This window comes from Antedon bifida, chromosome 5, assembly GCF_963402885.1.
Source record: "Antedon bifida chromosome 5, ecAntBifi1.1, whole genome shotgun sequence".
Taxonomy (NCBI): domain Eukaryota; kingdom Metazoa; phylum Echinodermata; class Crinoidea; order Comatulida; family Antedonidae; genus Antedon; species Antedon bifida.
The window spans coordinates 20,924,322-20,943,283 of NC_136230.1; the positions used below are offsets into that span (position 1 = coordinate 20,924,322).

Here is an 18,962-nt window from a genome sequence, read left to right on the forward strand (position 1 = left end):
GATTAATTAACTTTTACCCCTTTAAATTGCCTAACAAAACTTATGAGTCTACACACCATGACCAACAAGGGAGTTTCGTAGTTTATGCCCTGGTGTGTGTAAACTCTGGAAGTTTGCCGGAAATGTGAAATTTTTTTAAACCTTTTTAAAGTTTTGAATTAAATTCTTTAATTTGAATCAAATTTTCCATAATATCTAAAAGAGTGTAAATCTAAGTTTGATTTTAGTACAAAAACAGTATACATATATTTTAAAAAGTCATTAAATCTCTGATCATTGAAAAAATTACTTAGGCTTAACATAAAATTATAATAGCATTGTACTGTAGGTCAGTGATTGCTTAATTTTGTACTGTAAGCCTCGCAATAAAACATGCTTTTGAAAGGTTTAGTACTTTTTATAATTACGGTACAAGTCTTGTAAATTAAATAACTTTAAATTAATTTTCACTCTTACCTGTTCTTCATGCATTACAATTTGGCCAAGTAATGGGTGTCCAAGAGCAGCTATACGCACCATCTTGCGACTGAGACCAGGAAACACATCATACAGGTCTAAGAAGTTCATGGTAGTTCCAGCTGAATGCATTGAGTACAATCCTACAGGGCTACATGTAACAAGATGAATACATTCAGCTGCCTTATCTATAATGTACCAATAATAAAACAAGTACATTCACTAACGATTTTGCTGTTCCATACATGTAGGTTTAAAAAAGGAAACAAGTACATTCACTAACGATTTTGCTGTTCCATACATGTAGGTTTAAAAAAGGTTTGTTTTTCAAGTTCTAAAATATTGGATCAAGAGGAAGAAAACAAATTGCTTAAGTTTAAAATAATGGCCCATATGATGAGGATTTATAATGATGGTACTGTACATGAAGTAATATAATAGATTTTTTTTGGTTTTTTTGTTATAAAGAGGTCCTTTAATTTAATGAAGCAATTGATTATACCAACTTAAAATATTAATCTTTGTGGAATTTATTGTAATTATGGTAGATGTCTTAATAATTGAATTCCCTGTTAAATACACAATAGCCAGGTGCGCGTACAGTGCAGCAGGCGTACCGTAATTTTTAATTTATTATTATTAAAAAAATATGCAATTTTTATATTTGAATTGTTTGGAAAACCTCCAACAAATTTAAAATTACAATAATCTATTAAGAATATTAAATTATGCATTTGACCATGTATGTATGTCTTTACCATGCTCAGTTCAATAATTTTTTTAAAAATATATGGCTAAGCAGCAGTTTTTTTATGAATCTCCTTAATCATCAATGTGATTTTATCTCTATTGTAGGGTCATCTATATCACAGCCAATCACCTGGCCTAATCGAATCAAAACTGCAGTCTAGGATTGGTTGGCTATGTATAGTTGTGATACTAACCGTCCCACTAGCATATGTTTTGAAAGTAGACACAAGGCAAACGAAAAAACAACAAAAAGACTAGCCTACCAATAGTCTCTGATATCAATATGTCGCTAGTCATAGGGGTGGTTTACTAGATGCATGGCTATGATGTTGTCAACATACAGCTTAATGGCGCTGCTAAGAAGCCTTTGTTTATTTTGTATTATTGTGGGTGGCCCGCTTACTTGCTTGTCTGCCAGTCTCCCTTTGTATGAAACATTATAACTCTATATTTATTTATTAGTTGGCCCAGCTCATGCGCGTCGATATCTGGGTCATGCTACCTGCACATCCAGGGAGCATTACATAGTTATGAGGTGGTAATATCCCTTTGTAAGAATCGGCAATTTATTTTACAACTTGGGGTACGTTTTAATACATTCGCAGCTCTTTCTATGCTACAATTTACCCTTCTGATTTTTTTAATCATGGACTAAATTGACCACTTGACAGCAAGACTTCTGTATGCCTAAATTGCTCTAAAAAAATTGCTGGCAGTGAAACTATGTGGATTGAATTAAAGGCTTCAAATAGAAAAACGTGTATTGTTGGACTGCACTATAGAACAATGCTGAACACATGGAGCTTCTTCATCAATCTCTTAAGCTTATATATGAATCCACTAAGACTGAATTGTGCCTAGTCTGTGATTTTAACCTACCCGATTTTGACGGTAGTCATACTTTTAAATCCAACTCTGCTATTAATGTTTGTTTTTCTGATCAAATTCTTAACCATTTTAACCTCTCGCAATATAATTTTTCCAATACTCGTTTGAATAATATTTTAGATATTGTTCTTTGTAATAGTAACTTTAAATATAATTGTAGTGTTTCCATTGGTGACTCGATCTTTGATTCTGATCATGAGTCCTTTCATATTATAGGCTAGTCAATCTAGCATTTTGAGTGAAACAAATTGCAAACAGAGATTTTTTTTTTTTAAATGGTTACATATGATAAGGTGATTATTTTTTGAGCATCACACCTCTGACACTCATCCCGAAGGTATGCAAATTAGCTTAAATATGCAAATTAGGGTGAAATTACAGGGTTACCATATCTTCAAAACTACTAATCGTAGAGAGTTCGTTTTTGCACAGTCTGGTTCAGAATATATATATTTATATTTGCTCTAATGAGACATTTTACGAAAAAATGACCGGAAATACAACAATTGACCCTTGACCCTATTTATCAATGTTTGCATACATAATGCGACTAAAATGTCTGTAGATAATTTTTTTTGACTCAAATGACTCGGATACAGTTTTCCTATCGTCAGCATAGGACCGCTTTGTAAGTCCCAAAATCACAATTTTGTCACACACCTTGAAAGTTTGATTTGGATTCCTGTGCTCGTGATAGTCATACCTTTAGAACTATTTCTAAAACGAACTGCTGATATGTGCAATATTTTTGATAGTATACCCTGGGATATCCTTAAGAGCTTTGATGATGTCAATGAATGTCTAGATGTTTTTTATAATTTTGTCTCATCTACTATTAAAGATATGGTTCCCACTATTACCCACAAGTAAAAGTTACCCCCCTGGTTCGATAAAGACCTTCGTAAAGCGTTAAATATTAAAGAAAATCGACGTAAATTATATAGACAATATTGTACTGAATTTCATAACAATAAATTAATCAATGCTCGCAGAAATTTTAAACAACTTTGTAGAATTAAGTATTCCAATTATACTTCCTCTCTATCTAAAAAATTAAATGAGAACCCTAAACGATTTTGGTCATGGGTTAAGAGTAACTATAAACAAACAGCCCCGTCCATACTCAAGTATGGAGCTACTGAAGCTTGTAGTGATATAGATAAAGCTAATTTGTTTAATTTATTTTATTTTTGCTTTTAGCCTGGTACGTCCCAAGAGGACTACTCATTCAGAAGCTAAAGCAGTTATAGTTCTAGAGGCCAACGTTTTTGGTACTTTGTAAACTAGGACGGGTCATGCTAAATTACAAACCCCAAAGCACGTCTGGGAAAAGAGAGTCTATGAAAAAAATTGCGGATAATACAGTATTATAGATGCATGTAGACAGTAATCTGTAAAATCTTGTTCAATAAATAATGACTTTGTTCTTGCTGTCAACATAGGCCAGTATTATAACAATTCACTGTCAAATAATCAAAACATTATTTCTGGTATTTACAATGAGTCCCATTTGACTTTCAATCTAAACCGATATATATATAATACTGTAATTCGCTGTCAGATAATCATTGAATTATTATCAAAACAGTCCATATACAGTAATAGTAAAGTTTTTGGTTGTAATAGGATACAATTTGTTGACACCTGAAGCATCTAGGCTTGATGAAGTGACCCCCAGACTTGACCTTAGCAATAAAATAAACTAAAGTGACAGAAATTGAGTCTGTTTAGTATAATAAAGTAATATTATTTAGACATCATTTTTATTTAAATTATTTAATAAGCACATCATCTTTTACAGATTCAGTATTTTTATTTTTCAATTGCACAATTATGACATATCAAAGTATGAATTCTTGTTGTATTTTACTTCAAATACAAAAGTTATTCACTTCTGTAACAAAAAAATAATATTTATTCATTTATAAAAACAGAAAAGAAACGTTTAATTATAACCCAAAAACCAGTGTCTGACAGACAAAATAAGTATTTTTTGCTTTAAATTACATTTTTTTCAGGTAAACAATTGTTTGGTTTATGTGAATAACTATTATGTGACAATAAAATGACACATTCAAAAACATATTTAAAATAAAAATAATTTTTCAGGGGGACAATATATCTTTAAAAATGTTACGTCAACAAGCGAGCAGCGTTTTTTGTAAGAAATATTTCTTGTTTAACTCTGTTTTTAATGATGTTAAGATTTCTATCTTTCCTGATCTTGCTGAATATCCCATTATTACTCTTTCAAATGTTTCTGTCAATTCTAATGAGGTTGCAATTCCTCTAAAGAATATTAATCCTCACAAAGCGTCTGGCTGTGATAGATTAAGTAATAAAGTCCTTAAATTTTGCACTGAACCTCTATCTCTTCCCCTCGCGTTTATCTTTCAACCTTCTCTTAATTCTGGTATTTTTCACGTTGTAATGTATGCCCCATTTTTAAAACTGGTTCTCGTTCTAATATTGAGAACTTTCGTCCCATATCATTGCTTCCTACTCTCTCAAAAATTTCGAAAAAATTGTTTATAATAAGATTTCTTCTCATATATCACCAGTTCTCTCTCCTGTCCAACATGGCTTTGTCTCTGGCAGATTGTGTCAGACCAAACTTGCTACTATGCTATCAGTTGCATAGCAGTCTTTTGAAAAACAATCTCAGTGTGACATTGTCTACACTGACTATTCAAAAGCGTTCGATAAAGTCTGCCACGATCTGCTAGTTTACAAGGTTAAAAAATTTGGCATTTGCGATACTCTTTTATCTTGGATTCGTAACTATCGTGACAATCGTTTCCAACGTGTTAACTTTAATGGTTGCACATTTACGTGGTTGCTCGTTACATCCAGAGTTCCGCAGGGTTCCATATTGGGACCTTTGCTCTTCTCTATGTTTGTCAATGATGTTTCCGAAATTTTTGTTCATTCGCAATGCCTCATTTTTGCGGACGATATTAAATTGTATCGGATAGTTAATACTATTAATGATTCTCTTCTTATTCAGCAAGATCTTGTTAGGCTTTGCAATTGGTCTGACACATGAAAAATGTTCTTAAATCCGCTTAAGTGTCAGATTCTTACTTTATCACTTAAAAAACTAATTATTAATTTTGATTACACTATAAACAGACTTAAAAGAATCTTGGCATTTATATTGATTCAAAACTTAACTTTAATAAACATGTTGATCATATTGTTGCTAAGGGTAATAGAATGTTAGGTATGCTTTGGCGTCACTGTAAAAAAACAACAGTTACAAAAATATCTCTCTTGTCCGACCTATTTTTGACTTTTCATCAACAATTTACAATTCCATTTCGATCTCCCAATCAAATCGTATCGAACAGGTTCAATCCAAATTTATTTACTTTATTAACCACAACAATCCAGGTCCTTTAATTCATCTTCCTCTGCTTCATACTCGGAGAAGCTTTTTCGATTTGGTATTTCTTTTTAAATGCTTCAACTCCCTTTTTAAATGTAATATTTTGTCATTTTTTTCTCTCAAAATTAATCGACCAAACTCTCGCAACACCGACTTATTTTCCCTTGCCCATTGTCGAGTCAACGTAACCAAAAATGGTTTCATTCAAAGATTATCCAAGCTTTTTAATTCAATTTCTATTAAAGATAAGTCTATCGATATTTTTTTTGACACTTTGTCCAAATTTAAGTCTAAAGTTCTTAAATAGATTTAAGTTTGTCATTTTGTATGTTTCATGTTGTGTATTTTAATGTGCTTTTAATTCTTTTTTTTTTCTCTTTTGTGGTTAACCACCACCTTTATTCATTTAATATTTCATACATATTTCGTTCACATTTCATTTTCATACATTAAATTACCGTTTTCTACTTTTTTCGTTATTTTCTGATTTTTACTCTTTTAACCTTTATAGGCCTACATATAGTGTTTTGATTATATGCATACAAAAACCATAACAATCTACACTTCATTTTGTACATGATATAATACTGTACATTTTAAAATACAAATATGGATGTCACTTATACGTTACAACATGCCTAGTGTATTCATTTCTTTTAAAATATATTTAAACTGAATCCAAGGATTCTGGCATACAGGTTTTTTAAGTTCAGTTTTAATTTTAATTATGTATATGACGTACACAGCTATTGAATACAATTGATTTTTTACTTGACATTTACTTCCTAACAGGAGTTCTTTGAACGAGCTACTGCTGTTATCTAGTTTTTTAAATATGTTGTCAATTTTTTCCACAGTATTTGATTACGTCTACAATAATAAAACATATGTTTTTCGTCTTCAATGACTCCACAATTGTTACATGTTATTATTTTTCAGTTTCCAGTTATACAGTTTTAGATTTGTAGGTACAATTCTATTTAGTAATTTGTAATTCAATTGGGCAAATTTCTTAATTTTTTCGTTTTTCACCTTTCTTTTCCAGACATCACACCACTTGATATCTTCATTAAATATGTTGTTCCATTTAAGTATGCTTTTTGGGGGAATAAAAACATTATTTACAAAGTTAGAATATACATCTTTTGTTGTCATCTTAATTATATTGTTGATATTGTATTCCAGATTCACATTCATATATTGGTTCATATTTGGCATATTATGTTTAATTATATTTAACCACTCTTTTGGAATAGCTCTAGTTAAGGAAACATATTCAGCTATCCAGTTTTTCTTAATACGTAGTTGTTTAATTATTTCTATAGGTTTCATTAGACGATTGAAAATAATTATATCTCCAATTTGATTAAAACCTGCATCTATCCAGTTCTTAAAGAATAGTGGTTTGTTTCTATATTTAATATAATTATTACCCCATAAGTTTTGCTTTATCACTTCTTCATACTTGTTAATTGTATCTTCATTATTCATATTATTAAATTCAACACTTTAGAACATTATAATAAAAAGATGGTATATTATCTAAGCCCATGTTATTTTTAAAATTGATATTTGACATACTTAAAATTAGTTGTTCGGTTCCAAATTTGTTAAAATAGTATAGTGGTAAGATTTTCCATCTTACGTGTTTTCTACACAGTAATTTTCTTGCCCATATCATTTTCAGCGAGTTTATGTGTAATGCAAAATCAGGCATACCTATGCCCCCTTTAATCATTTTACCGATTAAAGTTTTTCTTTTTATTTTTTCTGTTTTTCCATTCCATAAAATGTTTAATTTCAATTTATTTATTTTAAAAATAACATCATCTGGTACATCAATTATACATGCATTGTATGTTAGTTTAGACAAAGCTAAACTTTTTAAAATGGTAACTTTGCCAAAAAAGGTTAGGTTTCTTCCTTTCCATCTATTGAGTAGCATTTCTAAGTTTGCCACCTTACTATCCCAATTCAATTCACTGCATTTGTTCTCATTATATCCCACATAAATACCCAAAATCTTAATTGGTTCATTAACCCAATTTAGACTGCATGGTTTTTCAATTTTGTTTATATTTTTGCCAATCCATATAGCGTTGGTTTTTTTTAAATTTAAATTCATACCAGACACTTTACCAAACTTATTAACAATATTTAAACCAATCTCTATACTTTTTTCATTTCCCACAAAGAGTACAGTGTCATCCGCCAGATGCGCAATGCGAACTTCCTCACCATTATCATTGTTAGGTAAAGATATTCCTTTATAGCATTTATCTTTTCTTATATTACACGCCATAATTTCTACTACTAAAATAAAGAGTAACGCCGACAATGGGCAACCCTGTCTTATTCCGCATTCCATTTCAAAACTTTCTGATATCCAACCATTATTAACAATAACACATTCAGTTTTACTATAAATTGTATTTACCCATTTTAAAAAGGAGTCTCCAAAATTAAATTTTTTTAGTACCTTAAACATAAAATCTCTATTTACAGAATCAAAAGCTTTTCTAAAATCAAGGGATAAAATAGCTCCTTCGATTTGTTCTTCTGTTGTATAATATAGAATATCATTAATTAGACGGACGTTTTCTCCAGCGAATCGTCCTTTAATGTACCCCTTTTGGTCATTGTCAACTACATTTTCAATTACTTTATGAAGTCTCATACATAGAATTTGAGTTAAAATTTTGTAGTCTGTATTTAATAAAGTGATAGGACGCCAGTTTTCAAGCAATTTTTTATCACCTTTTTTGTATAATAGGCTTATAATACCACGTTTCTGTGTAGAACTCATTTCATTGTTAAAATAACATGCATTTAGAGCGTCACAAACAATGTGTTTAATGTCATCCCAGAAATGTAAATAAAACTCAACGGTCAAGCCATCACATCCGGGAGTTTTATTTAATTTCATTTTTTTAATTGCATTGGTACATTCATTTAGTGTGACAATACCTTCACATGTCCCCTTTTCTTCTTCAGTTAAACTCGTTACATTTGATTTATCTAGGTAAGTGTTTATTTGTTTACGGGATATACCCTTATTTGCATATAGATGCCTATAAAATCTAACTTCTTCACAAAGGATTTCCTTTGTCTTTGTTAGTACTCTACCCTTCTCGTTTTGTAAACATTTGATTTGGTTTTTTTTCCCCTTATTTTTTTCCAGACTAAGAAAATATTTAGTGCTACGTTCGCCCTCTTCAATCCATTTTACTCTAGAACGTATATATGCACCTTTTGTTTCATTATCATAAATATTTTCCAGCTTTTTTGTTTTTTTTGCAATTTTTGCTTCTATGCTCTCATTGGCAGTATAATCATTTTTTAATAAAGAATCATTTAGTTTTTTTATTTCTTTTTCTAGTTTTACTTTTTTTATTTTTTTTTCTTTATTGATTTTTTTGCCATAGTAGATTGAAACGTCTTTAATTTTGGCTTTTAATAATTCCCATAATACATCTGGGCTAAGGTTATTTTCATTGGTTTGGGTTTTTTTAATTACATTTGTAATATAGTTTTGGTAATCAGTATTTTGCAATAGGTTGTTATTAAATTTCCAATAACCTGGGCCTCTTTTAGACTCATCAAAACTGATTTTAATTGAAATTGCTTGATGATCTGTCAAGATAGCTGGTCTTATATCACATGATATTACGTCATCGTGATCAAGAATTTGTTTAGAAGTCAACCAGTAATCAAGCCGTCTGTAAATTTGCTTAGATTTTCTACGCCAGGTATATTGTAATTTTTCTGGATTTTTATTTCTCCAGGCATCTTTTAAATTAAGTTTTTTAATAAAATTTTTAAGTGTAAAAACAGATGTATCTTTTCTGTCTTTACTGTTCTTTTGGTCCCATTTTCTGTCCAAAATACAATTGAAGTCCCCGCCGATAATAATTATATCATTGTTTAAGTCAACAATATCCAAAATGGTCTCATTTAACTTTCTGAAATATGAGCTTCTTACTTTATAATTGTTAGGAGCATATACGTTTACAAAAACATGCATTTTACCATTAATTTCAACATTTAGAATTATATATCTTCCATTTTTATCGATACATTCGTTAGTAATCTTAAAATTGAATTCATTTAAGAATATTATTGATACCCCTGCACTATTTGAAAAACCAGTGCTATGTATGCAAGTACTGTTCCAAACTAAATTAAATTTGCCAAATAAGTCAGGTGTAAGGTGTGTTTCTTGTATAAGTACAATGTCAGCCTTTTGGTCTTGACACCAACTATGTATCTGCCTTTGTTTATCTATGTTACGTAAGCCTCTTACGTTTATAGAGACGCAATTAATGCTTGCTTTATCCATCTATATGTTAGCTGATAAATTAATTAAGTTGTATACACCAAACAGCTAACTTATTTGTCTATATATAAAGTATAGTATACACATACACATACTGTAATACACATGCGGCGCTTAAAATACATGGCATACAAAATGGTTGTTGGTATCTGTAATATGTAATATTATATATATTATTATACACTTTTTAGATTGGTGTGACTACAAACTTATTTCTTTTGTCCGTCATTCTTATTTTTACTTGCTTTGCGTCTTCTTTTCGTTCCCGGCATCGAGGGTGAGATTTCTGGCTCAGCTTGTTCCTCTTCTTTCTTGTTATTTTCTTTCTCTTTCGCCACTTGAAGGCCTACGCTGGAGCTAGCTGGAGCATTCATAAAAGTTGTTATCTTTCCTTGTTTCTTTTGTTTCTCCTTTGTTGGCTCGCTTTCCTCATAGTCCTCTTCGTCACTCTCTTCACTTTCCTCTGATAATGATTCATCTTTATCTTTAGCTTTAGCTGGCTTATCAGTGTCGAGAGCCTTTTTTTCTATGACACGTTCCCACATTTCTTGGATGAGAATTTCACCCGAATCATTGTGTAACAGCTTTTCTGCACCACATTGGTCCTTTTTATGACCCTCCAAACCACAGGCGTGACAGACAAGCTTATTGGAACATGTTTTCGCACTATGACCATTTTTAAGGCATTTTGAGCACTTAATTCTTTCATCTATTTGACCATCGTGAAACATTCTCGTTTTGAAATTGCTTTTAATTCTATATTTATATCTAAAGAGTTTTAAGGCATCCTGTAATTGGCGATTTTTCGCTGTTGGATGTGGTTAAAATAAAATAAAATGCCAGAGCTTCTGGAGTCCTCGGCCTCCGACTGGGGAACCTTGGTCGCCTTCTGGCCCCAGCCTATTACTTAATATTTACATTTTGAGCCCACTAAAAATAAATACTGCACACGCCACTGGCACGCTCTCAATAAATTATATTTTGTCAGACACTTTTATCTATCTAAATAAATAAAGAATCAAAGAATGATAATGTGCTGTTAAAACAATCTTACTTGAGTCAAAATACTGAATAGACTACTTTATATCGTTAATACGTATTAAATGATTCACCTTTAGTAACTGCTACATCGGTAATAATGTTGTGTTCATCAAGAGGAATGACCCAGCGAGCAACCTCTTCCCCAAAGCCTAAAGATCTTGCCTCTGTTCTCTCCATAGGAAGACATCTGACACCAAGTTGTACAGGGCCCTACAACAAAATTTACAACAATTTCAACACTACAACACAAAAAAACAGAGTTTGAAAATTTATTTATTTAAAAAAGATTTGTCGGCAAATGATGCACTATTACACTGTGATAGTGAGCTCCTACAGACTTCCTGTGTACAGTGGACACCCCAGTACAGTATGTTGAATTTTATTCAATTTTTTCAAAGTACCAACTCTGAATGCTAACTGCATGCTCCAGTACAGTATGTTGAATTTTATTCAGTTTTTTCAAAGTACCAACTCTGAATGACAACTTCATGCTGCTTGATTTCAGGATCATTAAACAAACTGTATATTATAGGCTTGTGTTTATAAATCACTATTAGCTCAACAGTAAAACACATCTTACCTTAACTTTGATGTTTTTTTCTTCTACTGGACACAGCATTTTGCGGTCACTTGACCGAAAGTTATCATACTTCCACTGAGATGAAAGGATGATGGCTGGCAGAGGTAATCTACAACATCAAGAATTGCTCTATAAACTAACTGTTGTAAGATGTTATAAATCATTTTTCATACTTTAAAATTGCCTGCCTGTCTTGATGACAACTTTGCACTTACAGGAAAGGTATATTGAAATGACTGTTAACATTAAGTTTCAAAACATATATGCTGAGTTTACATATTAAGAAAAACAGTGGTAATAGTTTTGAATAGCAGTTTGCTACATGATGAATATGATAATTCAATTCCTTACAAATAAAATGTGGTTACTACTGTATGCATAATTCTATATGGAATTGCAAGTTTATTATTTATAAAAACATAATAGAATGACTCAAGAACTTCAAGAAAGACAAAACACAAGTCATCCCGAAATTGCTTCTTTATTAAAAATGTATGCCATATATATATAATTCCATAATTATATTGTAAATTATATACAGAAATAAAATAATAGTGCGTATCTTATTCGATCATATCTCATACCAGACTGACATTTATAATTTAAAATTAGACACGATAGCATTGCACAGGACATGGGACAAAAGGCATGCACATCTTGAATAATAGGATGAATGAGGTAAAGACTAAATATATTTTTTAATATTCTTCTTTTATTTCTAAAATTGTTTTTACTGTATATACAGTACCCATAATTTGGATGTTACAAAACCTGAGTCTTCAATACAAGTATGAACCAGCCTCTTTCTGCTACACAATGAAACAAAAATATTCAATTTTAAGTAAATTAGTTTATGTGCACTAATACAGCATAAAATATCCAAAACTGCTTACTCTTTGGCAAGCTGTACATTGGTAGGTTGTGCTCCAATTGGAATTCCATGTTTGTGTAGTGTATCTATTAACTGTTCTTGTACCTCTTGGTTGTAAACATCAAAATCAAACACATTCTTCACGACATTAGCAATGCCTTCATTAGGAAATTTCTGAAAACAATCAAGAATATCAATAAAGTTGTGAATAAAGTTGACCAAGATGGCCACTGATTTCATCAACATGCATGTGAGCCGACTGAAGCTTCACGTTACCTACAAGTAGTAAAAAGGACCATTGTATAATTCATTTAATGGTTTTTATATTAGGAACTGTTTCTAATATTGAAAACTCCAAAGTATGGAAAACCGGTTTTGGAGTTGCTGGAAACAAATTCAAATCAGTTTCTCAGTTGCTTATTAAGGTCATTATTTTATAAAAATTAGATGTTTTACTGTACCTGTATTATATTGATTTAATAATCCATTGTACAGAATGTAGACATTTTAAGAGTTTTTCTTTTTATAATAAATTAGTTGTATACTACCGTTTCTTGTCTATTTTTCACTATAAAATTATATTTTTATTATTCCCATTCAAAATAATATATATCCCTTACCTCTAAGTGCTTGACCATATTGACAACTTCTCTGGTAGAGTATGGATATGATATAAGGCCTTGATCTGCCATGCTCCGTAGTTCTCCAAAGGCAAGTACTAACTTTTTCAATATAGTATCTGGAACACTTGGTCCGTATTTCTTTAACATTGCCATTTCCGATTCCATGTCTGGGTTATCCACAGCATGACAACTAAAAATATCACCTTTAACCAAATATGGTATATTATTATAACAAACACAAGTACTGTATATCTATGCAATTTGATTTTGTATCACACAGTCATTTGTTACAAATAAATTGCTTCTAAAGTTTAGTGTGGATTTGCTGATTTTGTATAACACATTGTTACTATAGCACTGGTTATTTCATCTTATTTAATGGTTAAGTAAAATCGAATGGTAATGTTAATAATCAGCATGATTTGTTGTGCTACCCATAGTGTTAGGATATTTACTAAAATCAACTCATACTCAAATTTAAGATATTAACACACACACACACACACACACACAAAAGACATAAAATGTTGAGTAGAAACATCTGTATTATCAAACTAAATGGAAACAATATAGAAATTAATACAGATTTAGCATATCATATTTGGTTTTTATATATATTTTCAAAATCCCAATAAATGTTTCTTTTCTATGGTAGAATTTCAGTTTTTTGATTAAATGTGTTTTGTTTGATGTTATTGATGAATGTACAGGCATACCATTATCCAAGTTATGCTGTATCATTTAACACTAATATTTCCAAACCTGTGTACATAAATTCAATGGTTTTACAAGTCCAGTATGTATACATATTTAATAAAAAATACAGCCACTTAAAACCTTCTGGTGCATATGGTTTACACAGAATTTGACTGACTCATCTCACTGATTTAGCTAATTCAATAATAAAATACAGTACCACAAATGTTTTTCTATAATATATACCAGAAAAAAAGATTTTTTTGAAGATTGCTATACGAGATTGATTTTGTATTGTATTGCTTTAACTCACCTAACGAACCGAAGAAGTCATTACCAAGAAAAGGAAAACCAGGTCTATTGGCTAAAACAACCATACGGAAGTTGGGATGAGTTACAATTACATTCTCAGATGGTTGTATATGAGATCCACCTTGAAAAACAAATAGAAACCAAAAGAATAATATCTGTAGTGATGAAATGGATACAATTAGGAATGTAGTTAATTATGGTTTTATTTCACACCCTCTATTTTCAATCACATACTGTATTTATTTATGGTACAGTATTAAACATGTGTTGATCTATTGTTCTGATTTTATTTCAAAATCCTTATTAATCTTATCATTAGTTGTAGATAAATTGTGGCTAATGACACTATTGCTTGTTAACCTGCTATTTGATAATTTTATCATTTATTTCCATTTCAGCAATGTTCAATATAAAAATAGAAATTAAATTCATTTATAAAAAAATAATTACACTTTATCATGTTGTCTAGCTTATAAAGAAAGTAATACAGAGAAGAAAAACAAATAATGAATGAATGAGACAGACAGACAGTGCTTAGTCAAAAAGAACGGAGTTATAAATGGTTTGGCAAAGCGAGTAAATACTTCTGCTACGCATTCTCACTCCTGAGGACGATCAAAGCATATTGATCGAAACGTCGAGAAACTCAACAGTTCTTTTCAGAGCTAATACACGTGGTGTACCGCAAACTTTATATCAACATACTTCTGCTAGCTTTTCATGTTTTACAAAAAGTTAAAATTGCTCCCGATATATGGCAAATGGAGTAAAGTCAGAAAATAACAAACTTGCAACAATTTTTCTTCCATCTGCCAAGACCATCTCACCATTCTCTACCAGTGATTTCAAAATACATGTAACATTGGTTGGAGCCTTGTCAGCTTCATCTATCACTAGCACATGACCTAACTTTACAGCTTTTACCTACATAAAATGAATACAAATAAACTGTGTTTCAAACATTAGATGTATGTGTGAAACTATAAATACTCAAAATGTGTAAAACAATCTTAAAAGTTAAATATATGAAGATTAAATTTCATGTTTTATTCATATATTTCACAGTAAATATAACACGTTATAGCACATCTACTGTACTAAATTTGATTGTTATCTACAATAGCATGTTGTGCCATTGATCTTTTTCCAGTGCAAATCATTGTCTATCTGATAGCAGTATATAGTTACATTCACAAAACAAATTGAACGGATCACATCAGATACATCATATTTTATGGTGATTTACATATTAATTATTAAATAATTTAATCATATCACAAATGAGAGTTTTTTTTATGATAGAACGAAGAACCATATGCACTCCGAACTATATCACAATTCACACACGGATGACTACCATAGTTTCAATACATATAAACTAAAAATTACATCCTAACAGTATGTTCAATTTAGTGTAAAATATAGGTTTTGAACTTATGATAGATAAAACCCCACAAAAAGACTGAAACCCTAGACAACAGTACACGTTCTATGGTGTATTCAATAGCTGCTGTTCTTTGAAGTATTTTCCTTAACTTATAGGAAAGAAATAGGTGCTGCATAGGTAGGATCATGTATAAAAATAAAACAGACAAATTTCTTGTTTCTGCCTCAAAATAAAATATTTATTATACTAGTACTTTCGACCATAGGTCATCATCAGGTACTGATAGAATATTGGTAAAAGACGAATACATATAGAAAAAGGATACACTAGAAAACAAAGGAGTCTATTATGGGCTATATGGGCGTAACAATGAACAAGCAAATAACAAATGGACAAAAGCATTGACAAACAAAAGGTATTACATAATAATAACTCATGTCAATCAGATAGACAAGATAGAACTCAATTCCTAAATGATTTAAAAGATACATTAAGTCCATTGGGTTTAAGAGTTCCAAGTTGAAAAATTATACGTTTTTCTAGTCGTTTAGACCGTAGATAGACTCCTTTGTTTTCTAGTGTATCCTTTTTCTATATGTATTCGTCTTTTACCAATATTCTATCAGTACCTGATGATGACCTATGGTCGAAAGTACTAGTATAATAAATATTTTATTTTGAGGCAGAAACAAGAAATTTGTCTGTTTTATTCCTTAATTTATATCTGTATGACTTACCAATGGCGAGTCCTCATATATGATAACACCTCCTTGCACATTAGGTTGTAGTGTCAAGCTTTGTACAGTTGTGTCTCTAGAAAAAAATTATGTTAAAACATTAATTACTCACCTGGGATATTATGCTGTCTATTACAATAATATAATAATAATAATATAATACACCTAGATGTTTACAGCTTTTTACTCTTTGTAGCCGAACATTGTCTATGTATAAATTTAGATCAATATTTCTAATTTTGCAAGCCTTTGTTGTGTTCCAATAAACAAACAGTAAGTTTTATTTACATTTAGACTAAGCTTTTACTTGCTTGCCATGATTTGGTTTTGTTTAAATCTTTATTAATTTTTGCAAGTACTTCATTTATATCAGAAGATGCAAAGTAAAGAGCTGTATCATCTGCATACATACTAATCTGTACACTATTTGCATGCTTTAGTAGATCATTTACATAAAGTATAAATAAGAGTGGTCCCAAAATTGATCCTTGGGGGATTCCACAATTACTATAGCATTTATCTGATCGGACACTAGTGTTAAGTGCGTACGATCACAAGGGTAGTCTTTAAACCAATTTATAATACTGTAGAGACATCTAAGTTAAATAATTTAAGCTTGTCTATAAGTATGGTATGGTCTACCGTATTGAAAGCTTTTTTTAGATCAAGCATGACTAAACCAATATACTTCCCACAATCAATATCATTTATCCCATCTTCTGTAATATTTAATAATGAAGATACAGTAGAGAAATTAGGACGAAATCTGGATTGGTAAGCATAAATCATATTTTTTGAGTTAATAAACCTAATCAAATACAACCCTCTCAATAATTTTAGAAAGAATTGGAAAAATTGATATGGGTCTGTAATTGCTAGCTTCTGTACTATCTCCCCCTTTAAAAACTGGGAATATTTTGGCACATTTCCATCTTTTTGGAAACGTGAAAGATTTACCAAATAAGTGAGAGGTCTAACGATTTGATAAATAACGAACTTAAAGCATTTTAGCTGGAAGCTCATCTAAGCCTGTTGCTTTACTTACAGAGAGTGAGTTAAATTGTGTATAAATGTATTCTTAGTTTACAAAACTAAATTTAAGTAGGTCCCTGCTTTGATTAGTATTATCTTCTGGCGGGATATTTTTTAGAAAAATATGTGTTTAAATTGTTGGCTATTTTAGAAGAGTCTGCTGTTAGTTTGTTATCACTTGTTTTTAGGTTGGATATTTCTGTATTTATACTCTTTGCTGGAACAATAATGAACAATACACAGTTTAGTGCACAAATTGGTTTAGGCAGCTTTACAAATTATTTGAATAAGGTTTACCTATGAAGTTGTATATACTGTCTAGGTTTATTAAGCAGATGTAAAAACCTATCAATGACTTTATTCTTGCCAACACCTTGGTTTCCAATTAACAGTAAATGTTCACCCAAAAGGAAATCTTTCAACATATCTTCCATTATTGAAAGGTGCTGAAATATCAATTCAATAGTGTTACTACAGTACATTTATTCAATTCAATAGTGTTACTACAGTACATTTATTCAATTCAATTTAAATACAAAATTATTCTTTCAATTGAAAAAAATCAAACTAACAATGAATAATAAATACAACACATACAAAGACAAAAGTCAAAAACAACCGGTTAGAACATAAAGACATTTATCCAAAAAGGTTTTAACAATAACTTTCAGTTTATAAGCATATTAAATGTGTAATGGCTCAAGTTCTACAATGGCATAATTTCATGTAGATGCTTACCTGGGAATTTTCATAAAATAGTGTATCTGGTACCATCATTTGATTCTCAGGTGAGCTCACAGGTATGGTGGTAGTACCAATACGTACAATATTATTTGCTACCTCACCTGAAAAATACAGTAACAAATCTAAATGTTTGTATATTAATTTCCTGAAAAAGAGTTTTATAATACTAAATAAAATACTAAATGCTCAGAAATTGGATTATATTGGGACTTATATACATGATTGTTTGCAGATTAAATTATATATTATATATTGGTTGTTGTAGACCAAATTTATTTGCACACTATTAGATAAAACGGAAAAAAAAATCTTGAATCATCAACACAAAAACAGAGATTGGGCAAATTTATTAATGGTCAATGTGTAGACCTAGCCTGGCCTTTTCCTTTGATACTCACATGATATAGCAGTTTTCATGTCAAAATCAGTAGGCCTTGGATGCATTCCTGCATCCTCCAATGCCTTGTCTAATGCCTGATGTGCCAGTTGAGGTAAAAATCTGAATTAATGTAAAAGAAATTAAATTGAAACTAAGGAATATATTCAAATATACAATTCATATAAAAATGTAAAACTAGAATTCTTTTTCATCACAGAATCAATTTTTTTTTGGCTAGATATTTTAATTAAATATTGGTCATATTAAATGATCTCCATAGGAAGACACACCATATACAAATTATTTGGTTATTACTGGAAATTTTAGTTTAAATCTAGCTATTTTGTAGATTTTTAATTTAATTTTGTTTTATTATACCTTTTAACCATTTCATGATTTACTTTTAAAAATGGTTGTACATAATGAAAAAAAATATTAATGTTCCTGGATCATATTCCTGGATTACTCAATCTGGTGTAAAATGGACATTTATCTGAATAGATTTATTTTCAGATCAGCAGCCAGGTAAAATGTCTATGCATTTAGAGTTCCGCAATTATTGCTATACAAGGCCAGGTGAGAAAATAAAATTCTCAGTGGGTTAAAAGCACTATCAATACCTGGAAAGATTAGCTTTATTAACAGCATAATGTAGGCAATCATTTGGATGGGTTGACAGACGCCTTGCTATCCTAACAAGATTCCTTGTTGATAAAGATGATGACAGTGACTGCAACTAGAG

General features: G+C 30.7%; 1 protein-coding gene across 1 annotated transcript in view; it reads right to left on the minus strand.

Annotated features, from left to right (window-relative positions):
- The window catches only part of LOC144842976 (von Willebrand factor A domain-containing protein 8-like), a 63,552-nt gene that overhangs the window by 15,508 nt on the left and 29,082 nt on the right, over window positions 1-18,962 (minus strand). The window contains exons 17-28 of the mRNA XM_078699608.1: window positions 18,841-18,956; window positions 18,240-18,340; window positions 17,836-17,942; window positions 17,395-17,543; window positions 16,066-16,141; window positions 14,730-14,865; window positions 13,943-14,062; window positions 12,931-13,136; window positions 12,333-12,484; window positions 11,440-11,548; window positions 10,931-11,069; window positions 457-644 (exon numbers count right to left, since the gene is read on the minus strand). Of these exons, the coding sequence (XP_078555734.1) occupies window positions 457-644; window positions 10,931-11,069; window positions 11,440-11,548; window positions 12,333-12,484; window positions 12,931-13,136; window positions 13,943-14,062; window positions 14,730-14,865; window positions 16,066-16,141; window positions 17,395-17,543; window positions 17,836-17,942; window positions 18,240-18,340; window positions 18,841-18,956 (1,599 nt within the window). The remainder of the gene's footprint in view (window positions 1-456; window positions 645-10,930; window positions 11,070-11,439; window positions 11,549-12,332; window positions 12,485-12,930; window positions 13,137-13,942; window positions 14,063-14,729; window positions 14,866-16,065; window positions 16,142-17,394; window positions 17,544-17,835; window positions 17,943-18,239; window positions 18,341-18,840; window positions 18,957-18,962) is intronic.